Source organism: Malurus melanocephalus, unplaced genomic scaffold (assembly GCF_030028575.1).
Source record: "Malurus melanocephalus ecotype Western Australia unplaced genomic scaffold, MMel_1.1 scaffold_129, whole genome shotgun sequence".
Lineage (NCBI taxonomy): Eukaryota > Metazoa > Chordata > Aves > Passeriformes > Maluridae > Malurus > Malurus melanocephalus.
This window is the reverse complement of record NW_026623361.1, coordinates 638,891-661,500: the sequence shown is the minus strand read 5'-3', so window position 1 is coordinate 661,500 and position 22,610 is coordinate 638,891. Positions and strand designations below refer to the sequence as shown.

The window sequence follows — 22,610 nt, the reverse complement described above, 5'->3', positions numbered from 1 at the left end:
TGAGGTCATCCTATGTGGTCCTATGTCCCCCCAAAGGGATCCTAAGGTCCGGCTTTCCAGTGCATTGTCTTTAATGGAATGACCATCTAAAGCAACCAGATAGAATCCTGTGTAAACAGCACATGAAAATCAGCTCATTGACTGGCTGCATAATGACAAACTTCATACTTAAAGCACCCAGTCTGAAAAAAMCCCTTGTTCTAAGTTGTGCTGCTCACTATAGACTCCCTGACTTCCAACACCAACAAACAATATAGTAAAGGTTCATAGCACTGACGCATTAAGTTTGCTCTTGATTAACATTTTCTTAAACAWCTGGTTCCACATTAGAAGTACAAAAAACACTTTCCTTTTTAGAGTTTTCATGAAGATTCAATGTATTTCATGTGTATCTGGAGTTTTTCATACTGAACTTAAATGGATAAGTATTAAAATACGTTGCTATTTGAAACATTAAGATGGCACTTACCCACTATTGATTTGGGGGCACTACCACATCCTCAGCTGCTATTCCGGATATCACCAGATCTTATTCCAGATCTTGAGAAGGATCATGAAACTTCAAAGCTGGAAAGAGATTAGAATGATATAAGGATCTGTGAGACCAGTCAAAGAGTATAGGTTATGCCAGATCAGTAGTAGTTCAAAATAATGAATCAATTTGTCAGAAACAATATTGTATTGAAATGACATTATATTATAAAGATATATATATATAAATATTCAAGAAWAAACTTTTCTTTGCATTAAAGTGGCAGTCAGGAAGTATGATTTGGTAAAAGTACAGCATAGTTTTGTTAAAAGTTCTAAATGGATCTTGGATCTGGCTTTAATAAGTAACATCAAATCATTAGATGACATCTTCATTCAGTAAATACCTACGCAGCACCACTCCAGTAGCATTAAGTGGATACACACTACCTGATTAATTTGGCCCAGATAATTTTCAACATATCCCATTACCCAGACAATTATAATTTTCAAGAAAGGAATATTTGGAGGGTGAATATTTTTTTATTCTAGATTATGATCCCTGGTTGCCATATGAAGCTCTAAGTCACTAACCATTTCTACATGCTATTCTCAGAGCACTAGTTAAGCAAAGGTGACTGAGTGCAATGATCTTTGCTGAGATGACTGGAACAGGACTGGTTCTAAGCCTCATCTTCATAACTGATTGTAAAGAATGTGCTCTATTTCCCCTGAACTCCACAACTCATGCAAGGAAAAAAGTCTATTAAGAGGAAGACATGAAGCAAGAAAAATGTAGTTCTAGACAAGWCTTAATAAAGAGACAGCATTGTGTTTCAGATKACTTGTATTATGGACAGAGTAGCCTCTTTGCATCTCCCAGACTATTCCTAATGTCTTTCCTCTTTGTCTACAGTGTGGCTTTACCTCTGCATCTTTTCCTCCCCGAGCTGGACTGACCTTTGTAGGGTTTGCTTCCTTGGTTTGTTTGACTGTACTGGCAATATGGGAGTTTGTATGCCTTCTCTCCTCTCACTAGCTCTTTTTAATTTATATACTTACTATATTTCTCAGTTGTACCCTAACCTCTCAATTTTTAAAATGAGCTTTTCTTGTTCCCAGTATGAGACAAAATAGTCTAACATCAGAAATCATAACCAGAATAAATTCACAAATGGTTTCCCAGACTTGTAAGATTTAGACTCCCCTGTCTATAGGGGAAATAAGTATATAGGTATATAGACCCTATCTACACTCATACGTATATATATCTATATCTATATATCCTCTTTAATATTACAGACAGACTTGGCTTAAGCACAAGWCTAATTTTCTAATTATTTCCTTCTTAATTTTTGACAGTGGAACAACCAAGCAGCCTTACAAAGTTATATATCTTAYAAGCTATAGTTTAGAAAGCATTTTTACAATCTGCAGAACATAAGATCTTTATTGAAAAATAAGAAAGTGCAGTAAGTGAAACATCTTATATTACCTTAGAGCTTTCAAAAGTGAATCTGTAAATTTCACAGATATTTAAATATGAACATAGATTCTTTACAGGCCCACATTGTAAATTATTCATTACCCAAGAAAATGGAAAATGTCATTTAAGTGTCAGAGTGATTACACTTTGAGATACAGTGGGTGGGTCCATACTGCTGTGCTAAACTACCCTAGAAAAAAAAAGAATCAAAAAATTATATAATAACACAAAGGATTAAAACATTCTTCAGAAGTGTCAGCACTACTTTGCCTTCACACATGTCAAATGATTTAATGAAATAGAAGTAAAACACAGTATTTCTGTGGTTTCAAAATTTAACACCTGAGAGTACAGCCTGTAAAATTATGGGTTGTAAGGTTAATAAACAAGCAGGTTTGAAGTCTACAAAGTAGTTAACACCAATTTCTGCTGTTACATATTACAGGTCTGTTTCTCCAGTGGCACTGATAGACTAATAAGGATATGGTTTAATGCYGTGTAACCTAGAGACTTGCTTGCAAGAAGCCCAAAGACTCTTACGAAATACAGCCCTGCATTGCTTGTATCACTTTTGTCCTATTTTCAATTTAAAGTTTGATAATAAGAATGGGTGGTRGCATGTACAGGTTCACGGGCCAAAAAAGTGCAAGGGTCACTACTTAAAACTGCTGGGCAGGTTTTTTTAGATGCTGTCACGCAGATACCTTACCGAAAGCTATTGCTGCAAGAACAGAAACAGCAGGGTAACCTGAAACATGAGCCAGCCCATGGGCTGCCTTTACCAAAACATAATGGAAAGTAATCTAAACTAATTATATTTTAACAAACTCTTTGTGTACTATGCCTTGCCCTAGTAGGAATATGGTTACAGAGGCTTGTTAACATAAACACACTTTAAATGACCTGCTGTTTAATCATCAAGCTGATTTGAAATTCTGCCAGGAGACTTCTGTGAAAAGCACAAGCTCCTCTGTTTGATTTTCCAACAGGGTCTCTCAGTTACACTTGTGATCTTTTATTTGAAGAATCAATTAATGATCCTTTTGCTTCTCATCTGCTATGAATCATTTGAAAGCACAGAAGTTCTTTGTGTATCATTCCAAAAGGGGWGTGCTTTGTGTATTTTCAGACAACCGTTCATCCTGCAAATTATTATTTAACTTTACATTTGAAATATAGGATATTTGCATTTAAAGTTTATATACATTTAGATGAGGGCTGCAAAYAGAAATTTAAATTATCTTCCATTAGTGCTCTGTGTGCTGCTTAGAGCAGCCAGCCTATACCTGAGATTCTGCAGATTACGTCAGGATAAGAAACTGATAAAAGAATCAACGCATCTTTGATGCAATCTTGTTTATTTGCAAAAAGGTGTATGTCTAACTTCTCTCAGTACATTAAGAACAAATAACAAAAAGCAATTACTAGTTTCAGAGCAGCCATTTCAGACAGCATTGTATGCTACTGTGACCATTGCACTGGTATTACTTTACACTCAGCTTCTGCTCTGAGACAAAATAAATTGTTTCTCAGGTGGAGAAATATGGACAGAGACTAGAGAATAGCTCACATCGGGGCATGGGCACAACCTATACAAGATCCCAGTAGTTCGGGCTTTTTTTATCCTGCAAAGGATGAGCCCTCATGACTTCACACACCTTTCCAACCCTTTGGGTCATATCCTAATACCCACTTTCCTGCCTGATCACCTTACAAAAACACATGACCAACAAGTTTTAGAACAGGCACCTCATTTACATGCACCTTTGGCAAGATACAGTAAACACCTAAGAGGAGACTAAAAAATTCATCAAGACTTAAAACTGCTACTTTCATGTCTTTTGACCTTGCTGACAGGACTACTCACCAGCTGTAGTAAGAAGAGACTTCAAATTCATCACCAAAGGCTGTTTTCATATAAGATGACAAGTACACTTATACAACTCCAAGGAATTGAAAAAAACCCTGAGAACATGAGGGTGTCAAATATTGTTTCCCAATCTATGCTGAGCTACAGATGTTTAGAAGTTCCACAATTCTCGGGGCTGGGTCCAGATACCAGTTGTTCATCTTGGCCTCTTCTGGCACCAAGACAGCCCAAGGATGTAGGGGAACCTTGCTGCAGGCCACCAGTGTCAGCCTCTCGCATGCCCCTGTGGCAGCACTGGCTAGCTAACAATGCACTTCACACAGCAGCCAAAGTGATACGCATTGGCTGGATAAAAACTCATAGAGTGAGGAAAACCTTTCTTTCGAGTGTTAGGAGAAAAGAAAGTGGAAGTCCATAGGACAAAGTACAGTACAGTACAGTACAGACTTGTACTACTCTGTAACCAAGGCAGCAGGCACAGGTGCTTATTTTGATAAGAACATATGTCACCACCTAGGTTACACCCAGTCATGTCATGCATGGTCACAGGGCTAATGGGGTGCTCTTTCCTGCCAAGGAAGGTAAGCAGGTAAGTGATTTTCTGCTACTTACGCACCATAAAAATGGAATCATGCTTTCCAAAAAACGTGCCATGATCCTGCTGTCAGGTCATACCTCCAGGATTACACCATTCCTTTTGCGTTCACATGTCTGCCAGAGGTGCTGAGCCACTGCACCCACCACTGCTCACCAAGCAACTCTCCTCAGCTATGGTCACTAAAGCAATGATTGCAGCCCATGCRTTTACACAAAGTTAGTGTCCTTGAGATGTGGGTGCTCAGCAGGCTGTGTCTGTGGAACCTCCAGGGAATTGTACCTCTCCAAACACTACCAAGAACAAACATCTCTGCCTCCACACATGCTGTGATGAAGAGATACTAACTTTCATTGTTCCACTGATTCCTTCAGCTCTTAGACCAAGAAGTACAGGGATCAGCTCAAAAGGACTAGCATCATTTCCCTGATGAGCCTCCTGGCTTAAGCAGTGCTTTATGGATAATCAAATGGATCTGCAGCAGGATCTCCTAGAATAACTCACCACAACTTTCAAGAGCTTACTCTAGGTAAACTGCTCTTAGCAACAGTACTACATGACAGCAAATGGTCTGCATTTGGACTGCTGTTTTGTCCTGGAGCAGCCACACTACCCCCTAATAAATGTTAATTTACATCAAGGATACCTGGATAACTTCTTTCTGCAGCATCCATTCTAACTTGAAAGGCTGTATAAATTATGACTGCATTACTATGCTTTCATTAACACATACCTGACAACTGTGTATTATGTAGTGATTATGGATGTCATGATGATCTGGAAACTGCCCTCAATGGCCTGTTCGGTGCAGCCAGACACCTGCAGACACATTTGCACTCTATCTGCAAGACCTCAGGGCGTGTTTCACCAACACTTAGAGCAGTATGATGAAAAGGAATAGCAAGGAGCAGTGCTACCAGTAATCAGACATGCTCTAAGGCTGACAGTACCACAGTCCTTTTGGAGAAGAGAGTGCTGCTGTCCCTAGTGAAGATGCCCAAGCTCTAGAAACCACAGATGTTACACACTTATTTAGTAAACTGCCTCACAGACTCACACACATAAATAATCAATGACAAYCTTCACCATCCCTGAACTTGTGACAAGAACTTGTAGAATGAATGAGTTATAATAGCGAGCAGTCAAAGCCTCTTGTGGATGGCCCAAATGAAGACCTGTACATCATTCCTACCTTCTCTTCCCCTGCCTGTACAGAGAAAGTATGAAATGTTACAGCATGTGAAGCTTTGAGGCAGTTGGGCAATCATGTGGGCAATGGAGGACCTGGATGTTGTGGCAGTTCAACCAAGCAAACGAGTGTTGCTACACTGATCTGATTGTCCAGTCATCCACAAGAATCAGGAATTAACAAATTTTACAGGCAAATGGCAATCACGCTGACCATGGGAAAACAYAGTCTGCAAGTGGTGTGTTGGTGCTGCAGAGTACCAAGAGAGTCTCCAGTTGCCCTCACCATTTCTGAACTCAACACAGTGATTCAAGACCAGTATATGATGTCATTGCACTGGGCAACTGTTGTCATCCACCACTGCARCCCTTGGCAAAGCAGAGCCTGTTACACCATAGCCGTAAGCTGTCTACTGCCTAGAAGAAAGGTGGGCTTGAACTGAAGCATTCAGTGTGTTCTGAAAAGGCAACTCCCCATTGCATCCCCCTTTTTAATGGAGGGAAAGGGTACAGGCCCTTATCAGACTGGGCAGCCTGACTCCACAGCATGCGGGTGTTTCCGATGCAGTCTGTCATAGCACCCTTGGGGCATCACCACCGGTGGCAGCAGCACCATGGCTGGGCAACAAGTGCAAGGGAGCAGCTCAGGAGCTCTGCTCTGCTGTGGGTCCCAGCACAGGCCACAAGAAGAACTTCATATCTAAGTWCCTGGTGACAGATTAGATCAGGTATTGGTTGACTAAACGCTCTCACTCTGTAGCTATCCAGTGCCTTGCACAGTTATATACAATACACCACTGTGCTCATGAGCAGTATCAGCAAAAGAATTCAAGAACTTGAAAAAATGCAGTTACCTGTCTAGCTCATAGAGTTAATCCTGAACTTTTACTGCTTTTCCCTATATTCCATGTGTAGAGTAAGACCTGTACACACAACACCCTCAAACCTTTTTTCACCAYTAAAACATTATTTTAAAAAGCAGTTTAGTGTTAAAAGAGATGACTCATAATGCTGCAGCATCAGTTAGCTGGCATGAAAGGGATGATAATGTCATAATTTTGATTTTCATTACCAAAGAATAAGAAGGGTTGAAAATGTTTTGTACATCTATCACCTTGTTTTATATTTTTATGATAGAAATAAACTACAGAGATTGGTATCTTGATGTGCTCTAATTCGAAAATTGAAGTATTTTGTATAGAAGCAACACAAACCAAAAATTTAAGCTCTTACTATTATTTTTTTCAGAGTTTTGTTCCCAGATTTGGTAGAGGTAAACATGCATAAAAGTTCACCAGAGCTTACAGCTAAAGGACTCAAACCCATAGTACTTCTATGAATATAAGTAAATGAGATAAGAAGATAATTAGTCCTACTGAGCTCAAGGACAGATAAAATGCTCAAACATTTGCTGCACTGTACTTCAGCTGCACTGTACTTCAGCTGAATACGTTTCCATACAAGCCCTATCCTATGTGCAGATCTAAGTAAAGAAAGATGGGACAGAAAAGTTAGAGTAAAGACAGAAGAATATATAAGCATACAAACGCTTTTTATAAACCTGTGTATGAAACAAGCTAACAATCTTGATATAAAATAAGTTATAACTAGTTCAGAAATAAGGTTTAGCTCTGTTTTTGTCTGATTAGCAACCATTGATCCTTTTTCTTGATTTCTGTATACATGCCAGATAGGAAATTGCACTGATGTACCTTAAAATTCCATATGCCACATTTGGAATTTGATAGAACAAAGGTCCTAACAAAGTTTTTAAACTGAAAGAGGGTAGAGTTAAGTTAGATTAAGAAGAAATTCTTTATTGAGAGGGTGGTGAAGTACTGACCCAGGCTGCCCATCTCTGGAAGGGCTCAAGGCTGGTTTGGAAGGGGCTTTGAGCAACCTGGTCTAGTGGAAAGCATCCCTGCCTGTGGCAGAGGGAATAGAACTTGATGGTTTTTCAGRTCCCTTCCAACCCAATTCCATTATATTCCTATTTAGGCAGCGCTTTTTAAGGGTAAATATTTTTGTTCTTGGATTTTTTTTCACATAACTTATTACATATCCTAAGTGTGGGGAGTGTGCTAAGTTTTGGTTTATTTTTTTTTCAGATGGGACAAGACTCTTGACTTCTTTGAGCATTAGCTTTTGATCTGGCTGAATTTTCCTCCTTCTCTGAAATGGACTTTCAATTTATATCACAGTGCCTGAACAGTTTCACAGTATGGTTAACATATACATAAAGTCCAAATAAATAAAAATATTATTTAAACACTATTCTTCAGAAGGTAGAATTAAAGATACATCAAGCCCAGTATACTGACTTTGATAGTGATCAATAATGCATACCTAAGGAAGAGCTCAGAAGTAGAGAATATATTGACAAAACCTAGCTGGTTTATGCTTCCAGCATTTCATGACCTCTGATTCAGAAACTTTGGTCCTAAGGGAGATTTCTTTGTTTGTAGAAGTTAACGTAAAAACTGATAGCCAAACGGACTTTATCCCATGTAACTACAGCTTGCAACATATCACATGGATTCCACCAGCTACCTCCTAAAGTAATTTACTTGGAAAACTGTCTAGATGCAAATATGAAGAATTTTGCATGGATTGTTTCATTAGGATGCCACTTTCAAAGCCAATAGATTTTAAAATAACTAAACTATCTTTATATTAGAATGCAATCTACAAACACAGGATTCCTTTAATCCAAATTTCATAAATACATTTTCTCTTGAGATAAGCATTTCAAATGAGTGTTCCAGCAATTTTCAGCAGTATCTACTCCCAAAGAAAGGTCACACTATATAGTATATATAGTGAAAAAAGACAAGACAAATTAAAAGCACTCAGCAGCTTGCATTAATGTGCTCTAAGTCTAAATGAATAGAGCATTCACACAGACTCTGAAAACTGTGGAGTTTGTCTCCAAAAGATTAGTCAAATGTGTGGGATTTTGATTGTGGGGGAAAGGGAGCAATGAGTTTGGTTCAAACCTAGGGCTATTTAGATGGCTTCTCTTTTAACTTAATTAGTACAAAAGACACATTTTTGRGACTACCTGGAATTTTGAGGATGGACTATTTAGGAACAATGTTTCTGGACAGAAAAAAAAGAAAAACAACCTACAGAATGGATAATTGCTCAGCTAATATAACCAAACAAAAATCATATAGAGCAAGGTATATTGTATGATATATTGCTATATCATAACTACCAGGAAGTATTTTTAATAATATGCAAAGACAGAAGAACATTATGATTTGAATACAGGATCAAGTGCTTCTCATTAGAGATTGAAAAGAGAGAATTTTAATCAGTTAAAAGATGAACAGGCATCAGTTACCAGAAACTGCTGTGATTTCCAGTCAGACTGATGGAGCAGTAGGAGACTGCTATTAAAAAAAAAAAGTTACTACTACTAAAACATTTGAAGAAATGATGGTACCTAACGAGTTTCAAATTCTACTGACAGATTTCCCTAATGGAAATTTCTTTTCCATTCTCATAATACTTGTCTTTATAAATTAACTGACTTTGACATAGAAAGTTTGCCATACAAGGCTAATTTTGAATCTATTAAGCAGTTCAAACTGCAGATATATGAGATATACAATCATTGTGTCCATGGCAAAAATTGCCAGAAGTAATGCAAGCTCATTGGAGCATTAAAATATAAGACTGGAAGAAAAAGAATACGAAGTGAGATTTTCTAGCTAGACATCAAAGATATAGTTTACCAGAAGGCATATAAAAGAACATGAAACCATATATAAAAATAAGCAAATCTGTATCCTTTTCATTAAGCAATAAACATGCTTCCACCCCAACTTGCATCAAACAATAAACATGCTTTGCCCCCGCACTTTAGTGGAAAGTTTAAAAGACAAGCATTCTGAGTAGATCCAGCTTCAGTTTGGATAATATCACACGATATATTCCACTAATTTTGAAGAAGGAAAATATTGTGATCTGTACTTGGTTTCAAAATCTAGGAAAAAAAAAGCATATATATATATATATATATATACACACACACATATATATATATGCATTCATTCCATGGTTGATCGTATAAAGTGTTCTCAATTAAACAGTTATTTGAAGACTGCATAAATTTAACAGTATAAAAGTCCAAAATGATTATATTATAGTTCAAAGAAGAGAATGATCAGAATGTGACTCTTCCATGGTTACAAAGTATATGAAAGAAAATATGTGAAAAAAGTACATTAAGGCGGCATTGTTTAGACTATATGTATATTAAAAACAGCAAAAAATATTAACAATAATGCATCTAACTTCAGTGACCTTGGGTTCATGAGCTCTGCAGAAGTCAAGCATCTCAAATGTCTGTCTTACTTTTAAGACAAGAATAGAGAGGATACCACGCTTATGGCTCATTTTGTGCCTGAAAGACACATATTTCTGATGGATAACCAATTTCTGACCTTTATAATAATTATAATCTTCAGTGAAAAAGTCCGTTTTCCCAGTTTACAGCTATCTTCTAAGGGCTTTCATCATAGCACATTAATAAGAAATTTTGGGGGGCACCTTTTTGTTCTGAGTCTGCATCTTGTCCAGCTATAGCAAGGGCTCTTCATTATGACTGCACTGTGATGTAATCTCTTACTTGCACTGAACACATTCTGTTGGTAAAGCTGTACATTTTCAATTAGAGATTGAAATTTTTGCTGAAAATAGCCTTGATACCAGCTATAAAAAACATTTYGAATGAATACATTAGATCTTTTTGTAATAAATCAGAATAATTCTTTGAAACAACTTATGAATATTGGGGGTAATTTGACTGCTGGAATGTTATTTGCCTGAATATGTGGACTTCATACATAGATGTAAGACAAACAAATAATCAGGAAAGACAAAGTAAATAGATGAAGATTAGCAATGTACAATTAGCAATTCTACAAGCAGGATGGCATGATTATTAATAAAATGACTTTCTTTAAATGTTTTGGTTTTATGGTTATTCTAGACAAGGCTTTGGTTTAATATGAGTATTTGACTTCTGTATTAGTCATGTTTAAGAATCTCAACAGGAATAAAGTTCACAAAACCAAACAGAGCAACCAAATCAATAAAGCCAAACCAGATTAAACTGTAGCCCAAAGCCTCAACTACATAAGAGGATGCACTATGAAGCTTCAGCATAGAGAGGTAAAAGCAATAATAGGAAGAGACGAGTGATGATGTGAGATGCTTACCGTCACCTTCAGCTGTGACAACAACATCTTTAACTATAATGGAAGAAAAATGGATGTTGCTGCTACTGTAGCAGAGGCAGGGAGTGGGGGGAAGGCTGCTCTCCTGGGGTGTGTGGGTGGTGTGAAGGCATTTACTTCTGCAGAGAAAGAGAGGCCCTGGAAAGATTAGGCAACTGTTGTTTTAGAGGAGGTATGATCTCTTTTAATGGCATATCCAAAGTCAGAGAGGGTACATAAAAGGCTACAGAAAACACGGCTTTGGTCGGCCTTGAAACACAAGATTAAATATGGGATTAACACTTGCTGTTTGTCAAAGCAGGGAGAGACTCATGATTTCCTCAGAAATCCTCTCCATCTCCTCCTTATATATCCATCAAAGGATGGTGTTCTGGGACTGCAGTGGGTTCATGTCCAACCTCAACTGATTTATAATTCTGTTGTTTTGTACTCCTTATCCAAAAGTAATTATTTTATCTTATGTATAAACCAAAGCAGTATCTTCACTAATCACWGTTTTCTAAAGGAAAATACTGTCACACAGTGGAACAGTTTAACCAATCTATTATCTAAAGAAGCAGGAAATAATGGCAAGCATCTCACTATTGCCAAAATGAAATGCTTCAGTGGGAAGATATTATAAGGCCACATCACATTACAGTTATGTTTCTGTGCTGATGTAAGAGACTGGAAGGATTGCTGGCTCAAAACCTTCCGTGTGTGGGGAAAAGGCAGGTCAGGCCTTTCCTTGGGGAGGCAGTGCCCTGCCCCACACACCCCCTGGGCCTGTATCCCTGCCCTGCAGTGGCCACCAATCCCTGACACACATGGGCAATGCTCACACCTGCCCCTGGAGCTCCTAATCCATTCCTGAGCAGCCAAATGACTACAAGTCCCAAYTGGGAGAAGGGCCCAGGAAGGCCATGAGGCATTTAAGGCCAAACAGGAGATAAACATGTCTTGACCCTCCCTCCTTTTGGAACTTCTGTAAGTTGAACACTGCTGGAACTCAGGAGTTGGTACCTATATTTGTTCTTTTTTTTTCTTCTTTTAATTCCCTCTTGTTAGAATTTTGAGTAGCTTAAAACTGAATGGGCTTAGAGTTTGCTAAGTTGAATGGGTTAAGTAAATGCTTTGAGAAGTGGCTTATGTTGATTGAATGCTGCTCTAAAATTTTTGCCAAACTTGATTTTCCAAACTTGCCAGTAAAATCTTTTTTGTTGTTTTGAGCTCTTGACAATATCTTGTCAGCATTTCTCCCAGCATCTAATTCAAAGTACATAAACAACTGTAACACTTTTTATATGTCTCATCAAGTGAGTCATTTTGGGGCCTTATATGTGGTTTTGGCTGGGGTAGAGTTAATTTTCTTCACAGTGGCTGGTATGGGGCTTTGTTTTGGATTTGGCTAAACACAATGGTGACAACAGAGATGTTTTTGTTATTGCTGAGGAGGACTTGCACAGAGCCAAGGCTTTTTTTGCTTTTCCTGCTGCCACCCTGGCAAGAAAATTAGGGGTGCATGGGAGGTTTAGAGGAGATACACCCAGAACAAGTGATCCAAACTGATCACAGGGATATTCCAGACCATATGACACCATGCTCAGTATACAAAGTGGGTGAAAGAAGGAGGAAGGGAGGACGCATTTGGAGTGACAGATTTAATGTTCCCAAGTCACTATTACCAGTGATGGGGCCTGGCTCTTGTGGAGATGGCTGAACACCTGCCTGCCCATGGGAAGCAGTGAATTAATTCCTTATTTTGCTTCGYTTGCATGTGTGGCTTTTGCATTCTCTATTAAACTCTTTATCTCAATCCATGAGTTTTCCAGCTTTTACCCTTCCACTTCCTTCCCTAATCTTGCTGGTGGGGCAGAGAGTGAGCAGCTGGTTGGGGATTTGGCTGCTGGCTGGGGTTAAAGCAAGACAGTTACTTGGACAACAAGTGATTTAAATGAAGTCATACACTAACTTCTCTGCATATTACAAGTAATTCCAAGAATCTGTGGCATTTGCCTTATCTGAATTCTAATTTGAAGGTGCATCTCACTAGAATTGCAGGAAAACAACACTGAATCGAATGGGAAGCAAATAATTTATGACAGTTTCTGTAATCAGTTTGGGGTTTGAAATGAAATCTGGTTGAATAGGAATGTGTTCTTTTGAAAATCGAGAGAGATTTGTTACTAGTGTAAATCTTTATTAAATCCCAAAAATGCTGGGGGGGGGGGGGGGTGAGAGGTTTGAAATACCTCAGAGTTAATGGAGTTATTTACAATGTCTATAATCTGCATTGCTGTCATGTTCTACATCAATACATTAACAAGCAGTCACAACAGAAACATAAGCTATAATGTGACATGTAAGAAGCAGGATGCCAAACCTCACTCTTAGCCAGGCTTAATAAATGACAGCCAAAGGAAAATGCCTTAATGGGGCACTTATACGCATAGAAGTCTAACACATCAGAGAAAATGTAAATCCTGAGGAATTTACAAAAGCAGTGTAAAATGCCTTCTGACCAACTGGAGTTTGACACTCTCTTCAAAGACTGTCACAGCAAACCCTTTACATTAGAGAAGAAAAAAAGGTGTATTAAAGCTGAAGGTTCTAACACTTAAATAATCTAGGTTTCCTCTAGAAGTCCTCTACCTCAGAAAAATCAAATAAATGAGGCTCTGCATGGATTACTGAAAGCTCAAAGAACTCCAAGTGCCTGGTGTCTAACCTCTACAGCAGAATATCTGCGGTAAAAATTTTACTGGATATTTTGAGGTGGTGAAGCTAGTGCTTCATATTCTGGGTTTGCCTAAGAAATAGAGGGAAACAAAAGCATGGGGGAAATAAAAGGTAACAATTCTTTACTCTCTTTTATAACTAAATCATAATGAGTCATCAGGGTTAGCAAATGGCAAAGTCAAAGCAAACAAATGGAGATCTTTATTCAGAGACTGCATTGTTAAACCACAGACTGTCATGACACAACACAGCTGCTCATGGCCAGCACTGGAGACAAACCCTAGTTTGTATCTAAATAAATCAGCATGGGATGAAAAATTTAAGAAAAACAGTAATGAAATTACAGAAATGCTTCAACACCAGTTACATGTTACCCCTAGTCCCGAGTCATACAATTTACAGTGCCAGTGTCAATTATGCAGGTAAAGTCAGAAATCCCCATCTTTTGGATGTATTGAAAATTTGTAAACCCCTATTACAGTTTTTGCTACTTGATTTTTCACAATGCTGTTTCATAYCTAGGCCATATTAATGAAAATATATTTATTGACTGGTTTCCTAATATATTTTATTTTTTTTTGTTCTTTAAAACTAAGGGTAACCTTTCAAATCTTTCATCAAAATATTTTCCTGGTCCTTTTAAAGGTGTTTTTAATTGTAATGCTGCTTATATTAAATCATACAGTATTATAATATAAAATCTTATCATACTCTACATTAAAAAGTGCCTTTCAGTCACCTGATATAGTACTTTAAATTAATGGGAGTTTTTGTAATTTTTCTGAGGAGCTCCAAGTTTCTTTCAAACTCTAGGAGATACACCAACTGAATTTGAAACATATTCTCTTAATTTATCCATTCGTTTCCACATTTTCTTCTCTGTTGTTTCAATTCATGGGGTCACCTTATCTTTTTAAATTTAAAAGAGCAGGTTCAAAATAATCATACAAATTTTCTCAAGATAAAGGAAAAGGAACCTTTTTCAATATTGTTCACTTAATTAAATTTCTTTTTGCTCTGTGATAATTTAACAGATGCAGCATCTTTAAATACATTATTAGAAGAAGAGTTGTGGAAATGAAATTATTATTTTTCATTTATGCTTTTCAAAAATTGTATTTCCCCCTTCATTTTATGCAAAATTTCTTTTCACTTATTTCTTTTTCTGTAGGCTCTCTTTCAGAACTACAATGCAGGGCTTAAAGTTCTGCCATTTAAACACCTTTTTCTCATGCTTATGCTTCCTTCTCTGGGGTAGGAAAGCAGACACAACTTCTGCAACCATCAGAATGTACTCGTGGTCTTCATGATGAGTTAAAAGTTTTAATTTCATCATCACTAGCTTTCAGATCACCTTGATTAATTTCTTTTTAAAGCCCCCCTTCTCCAAAATTTGCAGTAAATTTTCAAAATAGTGAGAACTCACATGCAGGTCTTTTAAAAAGGACTTTTGAGTTTACTCAGTCAGTATTACTGAGGATTAATGTCAACATTATSTAGAACAGTCCTCTGTGTTCCCTCCAACAAATCTGAAAAAAAATTCAAACTAYTGTGAGTGACGATTAGGATCCAAAAGTCAACTCTTTTTCCCAAACAGAAACTCCATTTCTGCCTAGCTTAAGCAGCTTTAGCAGTTCAAAAAGTGAAATAATATTTCTGTTTTAATAGCTAGTGCTCCTTTTCCTCATCAGAAACTGAGGAACATGACAATTATTTTTATTTTCCCTCTTTTATAAACATCCAGACTTTCAGCAATTAAACTTTTCAAAGTGCTGCCTGTAACAGYGACCAAAGAAAAAAATAAACAAATGACTTTTCAGTGAAGAAATTATTAATAACTGAAACAGGACCCAAGAAGCAGTAGCACCTCTTCACTTACATGCACTCTTTCAAGAAATGATCCATTTCCTGACAAAGCTGTACCACTTCCGTTAAGAGAATTATTAGATTTGGATGCTTAGCATAACTTCTCCTTTCATGGTAAAACATTAAGTGGTATTAGAGCGATAAAACTGTTGCCCAGAGCAGTTTCATAAAAAATGCTTTAAACAGCAAATATACCTACCAAGTCTACTTTTCCACAGCTATCAAGCACAGAATGTTTAATTAAAGAGTCAGATTAAAACAAAAGATAAAAATCACTGAGGATATAAGCAAACTCAAAACTAGAACTAATACTGTGCTAAGATCTCACAAAAAAGCTGTTTCATGTCATGTCTATCTTTCAGAGTGAGTCCTTCCCTAAATTCATTTTGTAGTTTCYAAAATTTGATCCTTTTTTCCCCTGCAGTGCAAATGTTCTCCATGGAGTGATTAAGGGGAACATTTTGTATCATCTGGCTTTCCAAAATTTGTCCTTTGAAAATAACACCTATTTCTGTAACAATTCAGTCACCGTAAGAAAGCACCGGATGCCTCCAACTTTAGCTCCATAGAAACTACATTTCCATAAGCAGCTCCCCTTCAGAAAGAAAGTAAATCAAAACTGTGAGGCCCTGGCACCCTGGAAGTATGCAGCTAGAGCACTCATGTTCTTCATTTTCTCTCATTTCCTCTCAGAAATCTGTACCCTGAGCATTCCAATTTCACCTCAGCCCTCAAACCAGCTTGCCACACCCGCTCTTTTAAAACCAAAAAGAAAATGTTGTGATACTTTTTCTTTAATGAAGTTCAATAATATCTTTCCATGTGGGAATTTCCACAGCATTTTTTCCTCCCGTTTTTCACAATTAAGAATGGCAAGTAAATACACATATTTTTGAACAGTTGTGTTGTAGGGTAGAGAAGGGACATCTATCTTTAGAATGGTGTTACTCCATATTCCCAAACTCGCAGCACATGCTCAGCCCAAACACTGAACTGTTGGCTGACTGACCTGTCGGGTTGCTCTTATTGTGCACATGAATATGAAAATGCTACTTAAAAAACCAAAAGCTGCTTACACTATGGAGAAAGAGTGGCTCTGCACTGCCCCATAGCTTTTAATCATTTAAACATCAAATGTTTTGCCTTTTAATATCAGAGGGGTAATTTATGGCCTGCATATCATACAAATAGTAGGGTTTTTTTCTCAGCATATTCACATACATATGTGTATTTAAATGTAAATAACATTTTCAGTCAGTTAAACTGTGCTTCTGAAAGGGGTGGTTTTACTTCTCTAAATTATAAAGAAATCTCTTACAGCCCATCACTGTTCCTGTACTTTCTCATGCTGCTTTGGCTGCAGGCTCAAGCCAAATTTCCTCCCTCATCTGACTCTGTGACTGTGTCAGTGATTTAAATGGGACAAAGGCACAATCTGAGTGCTGGCACATGACTATCCAAGCTTCCAGAAATGGTTGGGTCCCTGACTAGTATTCTTCCAGGCAATGTCTTTGTACAGAGGCTAGCATCACTCAGGAATGGTATGCAGCGTCTACAAATCCAGGAGGCAGTGCAAAMCAGCCACTGTTTTGAAGGGGAAAGAATTTAGCTGCACCATGCTATGTCATGCCACTTCCCAGACATCTACTGAGTAAGTCCTAATTAGTTTTATTTTCTGGTAGATGTAGCCTGTATATTTCCACCTATCTGGAGATAGGTAGTAGATAATTTCCTATCTACTCTTAAGGCTAACAGAACTCTCTTCTTTTACAGCCACCCACAAAGCCATGTGATACTGCTTCCAAGACAAAAGTGATAGAGGTAATGTAACCAGCCCATTATGACTGACCATTCCACTGGTCTTACATCAAGCACACGATCAAGTCTAATGCTCCACTGCTCCCAAAAGTTCAGCTGAAAGGAAAACTTGAGCATAGTCTTGTACCCATGGACTACTGACAGGAGGTTTAGGATTTCATGCAAGTAAAACTCTTTTGTCTGTCAAAGGGTGGGATTCTTTCCAGGCACTGACTAGGGCTGCTTTGCTGTTTCTGGATATGACACAAGAATCCCACTGCAAAAACATTTTAATACCAGAGAAACTGTTATGTAAAAAAAAAATCTTAATTTTTTTAAAATGTAATGACCATGTTGCAAGTAAATCAGGGGATCCCTCAGTGATTATAAAGAACTTTCAGTTCATGCAGTAGTACTTTGCAAGCCCAGTCACATCTTTAACTGAAATATACGCAGTAATCACTGTCTTTTTACATGCAGTTAGCATGGATCAGTATTCTTGGTTTGGTATTTTAGGGTTATTGCCTTGTTTTTCAAAGCTATTTTAGCTGAAATTTGAAAGGAGAAATTTTCAGCCTGAGGCAAATAAGCAGATACAGTCTGTCAAGCTATGAACATCTGAAACCAAGACTATTAACAACTACTGGATTCAATGCCAGCGCCCCTCACACTGAGCACTAGTAAATGGAGTCAGATTTCAGCTCCTCTCTTCTGAAGCTGCCAGGGCCAGTTAGTCCCAGTGTAGGCTAGTAGAGCCACCAGATGAAATAGAGTACTAGTCTCTTTAAATACTAGATTCCACTAGTACTAGTATTGCGACATGGAATAATCAAAAATGGCTGTTATGCCTTGTAATGAAGAAGTAAATCTCACAGTCTCCATTAGTCATACAGATGAGCCATTAGTTACTAAGATCCAAAAACTTAACCATTAATTTAATCAGTTTAGTATTTCCATATTCCCTTTTATAGTTTAATACTATATTGATATAATATTTACTTTCTCCTCAATAGAGAGGCTTCTAAAACCAAGTCACCAAAGTTAGGGAATCAATTATTTTCCAGTTTGAAAACATTTCCCGTGATCAGACTTTTGGTATTAGTAGTTTTGATATAATAATGTTGGAAAAGGATGTTGTAACTGGATGGACATTTTTGGTGGAGTTATGTGTATACCATATGCTACAGGGAGATACCTCAAAAGAACAGCTGCAGTGCTTGGTGGGAAACACCTTCAAGAGTTTTACCAAAAATATTATGAAACCCTTAGACATTTTTATATTTAGTACATATAGTATTTAGTATGTATTTATATATAGTATTTTTAATTTCTGTGATGACAAACCAATTGCAAAGGTACATTGAACCCAAGGTTTGGTATAGAAACAATTATGGAGTAGAAGCTCTCACCAACTTTAAATAGCCCAACTCAATCTCTCCACAGGAAACTGTGGAAATGGATGCATGTACAGGCATTTTTTACATATATGCATACTAACACAGGCAAATATTTAATACTGGAACGYGAATAAAGGATAAAAAAACCCCACATTTTATTTCATTGATCACTCATGTAACTGAATTAGATTCTGTGTGAACACTACTGCTGAGACATGGCATGGTGAATTAGCAGCTTGTGCGTAAGGACAGAAGCAGTGGCACTCCAGAGCAACACGTCAGAAATTACTGTAAATAAGAAACTGAGAGAAAAGTAATTTGTGTTATCGGTCTCAAGGAAATGAGGACAGCTTTGGAAATACCAGATTGCCTCCAAACCATAACAGACTGAGAGGCTTAACTGAGATGAACAGATCAGATGTGTTTTGAACCCTATCTCCCTCAATAATGCAATCAAAGCCCTCTATGAGGACAKTGTACCCCTCACAGCTAAAGGGACCAGATGAACGCGCCCCAGCCAGAGCAAGGTGACGCGGACACATGGGTGTGTCCCTGCAACTTCGCCCACTCCCACCTTACGAAAAGCAAGCCCCTACCAGGCGCTTCTGAGCTGCCGTAAGCCAGCAGGCCGYGTGCCTTCCCAGCGATCGCCAAGGCTGGCTGAACTTCCAGTACATGTGGCCTCCTCAACCTCCCAAGAGGCGGCTCCGCTCGCCGCCTGCGCCCCAGCCCAAACCACGGCCAAGGGCGAACGCGGCATGAGGCAGGACCCGGGGCCGCTGCGCACCCGCGCCACTCGCACCCCCGTGTCGTGGGGGCCCTAAAGGCCGGTGACCCGAGCGCGTCGCGCACGGCCGCAGGMTGCAGACGGACATACCGATGTACGCCAGCCCGGCAGTCGCCCGCGCCTCCGTGCGGGGAGGCGGGGTCTCAGCTGGCGGGCGGTCGGGGCCCTGTGGGAATCCCCCCCGCCCCAGGCTGTGCCTCGCTGCTCCCTGCCCCGCCGCATCCCCTCACGGGGATACCCCGCTCCCCATCCCGCTGCCGCAACCCCCGCGCCAGGCTGGAGCCCAGCTCCCCCCGCCGCCACTGCGAGTGGGTCAGCCCACGGCTGCTCACCCCTTCGAGTGCGGTGGAACTAGCCCGTAACGCGAGGAAGGGCGCCATGGCCGCTCCCTCAGGTGATTGCCAGCTCCAGTGGTCAATCAGCGCGTTCCCTTCCCTCTCGGCAGCCCAACGCCCGCCCTTCAGTAGGGGTCGGGGGGCAGCGGGAGAGGCGGGCGGGAATGTTWACAAACAAGATCAGGGAGTAGAGGGGCCGGGGGGAAGACGGGGGGCGGAGCCGGCGTTTGGCGCAGCCGCCGAGCCAATGGGGGCGCGCGGCACTCGGCGGAAGGGCGGGGGCGGYGCGCGGGGAGCGTTCTCTGCCCGACGGCCGCCGGGGCTCGCGCGCGCGCGCGGCCAATGAGCGCCCGGCCCGGGCAGGGAGGGGGCGCGAGCGCTTGAGTAGGAGCCGCTCCCCGCGGCGCCCCCACCTCCTCCCCCCGTGTCGTTCAGCCTATCCCGGCCGCGCTCGGCTCCGCTCGGCTCCCCTCGGGTCCGCTCGGCTCGGCTGGGCTCGGCTCCGCTCCCCGCTGTCGGGCGGGGAGGGCGGCCGGAGCCCGGGGGAGGGGAGCCGCAAGGACATGGGCTGGCTCTGAACGCCGGGGGAGGGCAGCCGTAGTGCGTGTGCCTCCCTAGATTTTAATAACTGTTTGTTGTTAGGTGGTGTGGGTTTGGGGCTTTTTCCCCCCGTTTTCCACGAGGCGAAGGGGAGAGCAGCAGCCCCAGTGCGCCTGCATGGCTCCTCTCCCTCGGAGCGCCCCTGCAAAATAGAACCCGTCTCGGGCTAGGTGAAATCGCCCCGCCGTCGCGCTCACACTCCCGGGAGCGGCAGGGGCGGGGAGCCGCCTGTGAGGACATGGAGGGACCCTCGGGGGAAGCGGAGCTGCCGCTCCTCACGGTGAAGCACGAGCTGAGGAACGGTGAGCGGGCGGGCCCGGAGGTCGCGCGGGGGCGGAGGGGCCCAGGCGGCCCGGGATGAGCAGGGGGCTCCCAGAGAGTTGGGACCGGCAGGGAAATCTCGGAGGGGGGGCGGGGGGGAATGGGGAAGAGGGTGAGCTGGAAGATAAGGGCAGGAGCGTGTAAAATGGGGGCGGGGAGGGGGCCTTCTCTTATTTCTGAAAAAAGTATTTCACTTTGACTTCTGCTTCCTACCTGGCTTCCCTGTCCCACTTCCCGGTGGTATTTGACTCTTTTGAAGGAGATAAAGGTTAGCCAGGCTCTCTTTTAAACACTTTGGTTTTTTTAATCGTGTGTTTAACTGACTTCTAGGCTATGTTGGGGGGGCGGTTTGTTCCAGTCCTAAATGAAGTAGTTTTATGTGACAGCTTTTCTCTGACCTCGGTGAAATGCCGGAATTGTACGGAAGGGAATGTGCCAACACATAACCGCAGAATTATCTGGCTTTTCAGTCTATGAATCTTCTTGTAGCTCGGTAGTTACTTGACCACCCTCTGGAGAAACGGTTCAACATGTGAAAAATATATATGACCTTTAAAGATACCACAGAAATGCTTCGTTGTAGGTTGTTGTGTTGGGGAAAAGCTTTATTTCTTTTTAATAGGGACTCTGCTTCTCTGAAGTTTCCAGGCAACTTGAACACTGCAGTAAATCTAGATTTTAATGTTAATTTAGAAGTATGTGTAAAACATAATCAGAACGTATATTCTCTGTATTGATAGAATATACATGAAGCTGCTGTTAAYCCATGTCCTTCATTCCTTTTCTGTCTTTTTTTCGGTGATGAAGTAAGAGCATAGACTGCTGTTCAGTTCAAAAGTTTGAGAGAGCTGCCAGCCGTGTTAATGTAGTATACATTTTCGAATGGAYCGATGTGAAAGGCAGGTGGTGGTGCTGGGGCTCCTCGGTCGTGTTCGGCCTCCTGCCCCGCTGTCCCTGGGTCCTGGGTTCGGGAGAGCTGACCCAGAAAAACAGTTATCCCTGCGGCTTGGAGCTTGGGGAGGAAGAGGGAATTAAAAATTAAAAAAAAAAAAAGGTGTACTCTTGATAGCTACAGAAACCAGAGGGTCTGTAGTTTCCTTATTTCAAGAAGAAGCAAAAGAGCTGCTGGAAAGCATAATTGTCTCAATAGGTGTGGCTAGATTTGAACGTGGAAGAGGAAAAGGTAAGGGGAAAGGAAATGGGATGCATTTATCCAATATACTTACACAGCTATGTCTAGATTTATTKTATAAAAGTTGAGAACGCATATCCCTGAGGGATAGTTATTTAAAGATAGTTTGAGGAATAAACACATTTGTGTAAACTAGACAAAGAGCTAATACAGCATAATGAGCAACTTTGATTTTAATCCTAATCATAAAGCTTTATGACATACAAATTCTCRCTTTTATTTTAAAAATTCTTAATGTCGTTAGTCTTTTTAAGCTTCTGAAATTCTGTTTAGTACGAACAAGTTACTTCTCCCCTCCTTATTCTCTTCTCCAAACTCAGTGTTTAGAAAACTCTGCTTTCTGAAAAATGCTTTCTAGCAATGACTTGTCTATTTCTGGAGCACTAGGGTGGAGGAGGGAGCTGCTCTGTCATGTACTCCTGGGAGACTCCTACTGCTGAAGGTGTCAGTAGTGTCATAGCTATACAAGAGGTATGGAGATACTGTTTCAGAACTTGTCTCCATATAATGCGCAGAGATGCAATAATTTGAGGAGAAAAGTTTCAGTCTGCTGCTGTTGATACAGAAATATGTAAATCTGTAGGATACTTTGGATGTTTAAAGGTTTTTTTTTGTACTAGGTCTGGTTGTGTGGATGCTTAGCTGCTGACTAGGGTCAGCCCATCACAGCTTTAAAGCGTGCGGCATGATTATTTAATTTTGTTTCATTTTGGGAAAGAGGGTGAGAGGACATGCAGGAAC

The 22,610-nt window shown here is 40.4% G+C and overlaps 2 protein-coding genes across 10 annotated transcripts in view; one reads left to right on the top strand and one right to left on the bottom strand.

The window, feature by feature from the left end:
• Window positions 1-19,947, bottom strand: part of DGLUCY (D-glutamate cyclase) — a 48,512-nt gene extending 28,565 nt beyond the window's left edge. The window contains exons 1-4 of one of the 9 annotated variants that reach the window (XM_057370595.1): window positions 19,231-19,503; window positions 15,001-15,103; window positions 10,839-10,975; window positions 470-567 (exon numbers count right to left, since the gene is read on the bottom strand). The gene's annotated coding sequence lies outside the window, so the exon portion shown is untranslated. The other 8 variants (XM_057370596.1, XM_057370591.1, XM_057370597.1 and 5 more) reach the window with 8 other exon arrangements.
• Window positions 19,948-20,070: 123 nt separating this feature from the next.
• The window catches only part of RPS6KA5 (ribosomal protein S6 kinase A5), a 69,416-nt gene continuing 66,876 nt past the window's right edge, over window positions 20,071-22,610 (top strand). Inside the window, exon 1 of the mRNA XM_057370588.1 lies at window positions 20,071-20,658. Coding sequence (XP_057226571.1) covers window positions 20,595-20,658 — 64 coding nt within the window. The 5' untranslated portion in view covers window positions 20,071-20,594. The remainder of the gene's footprint in view (window positions 20,659-22,610) is intronic.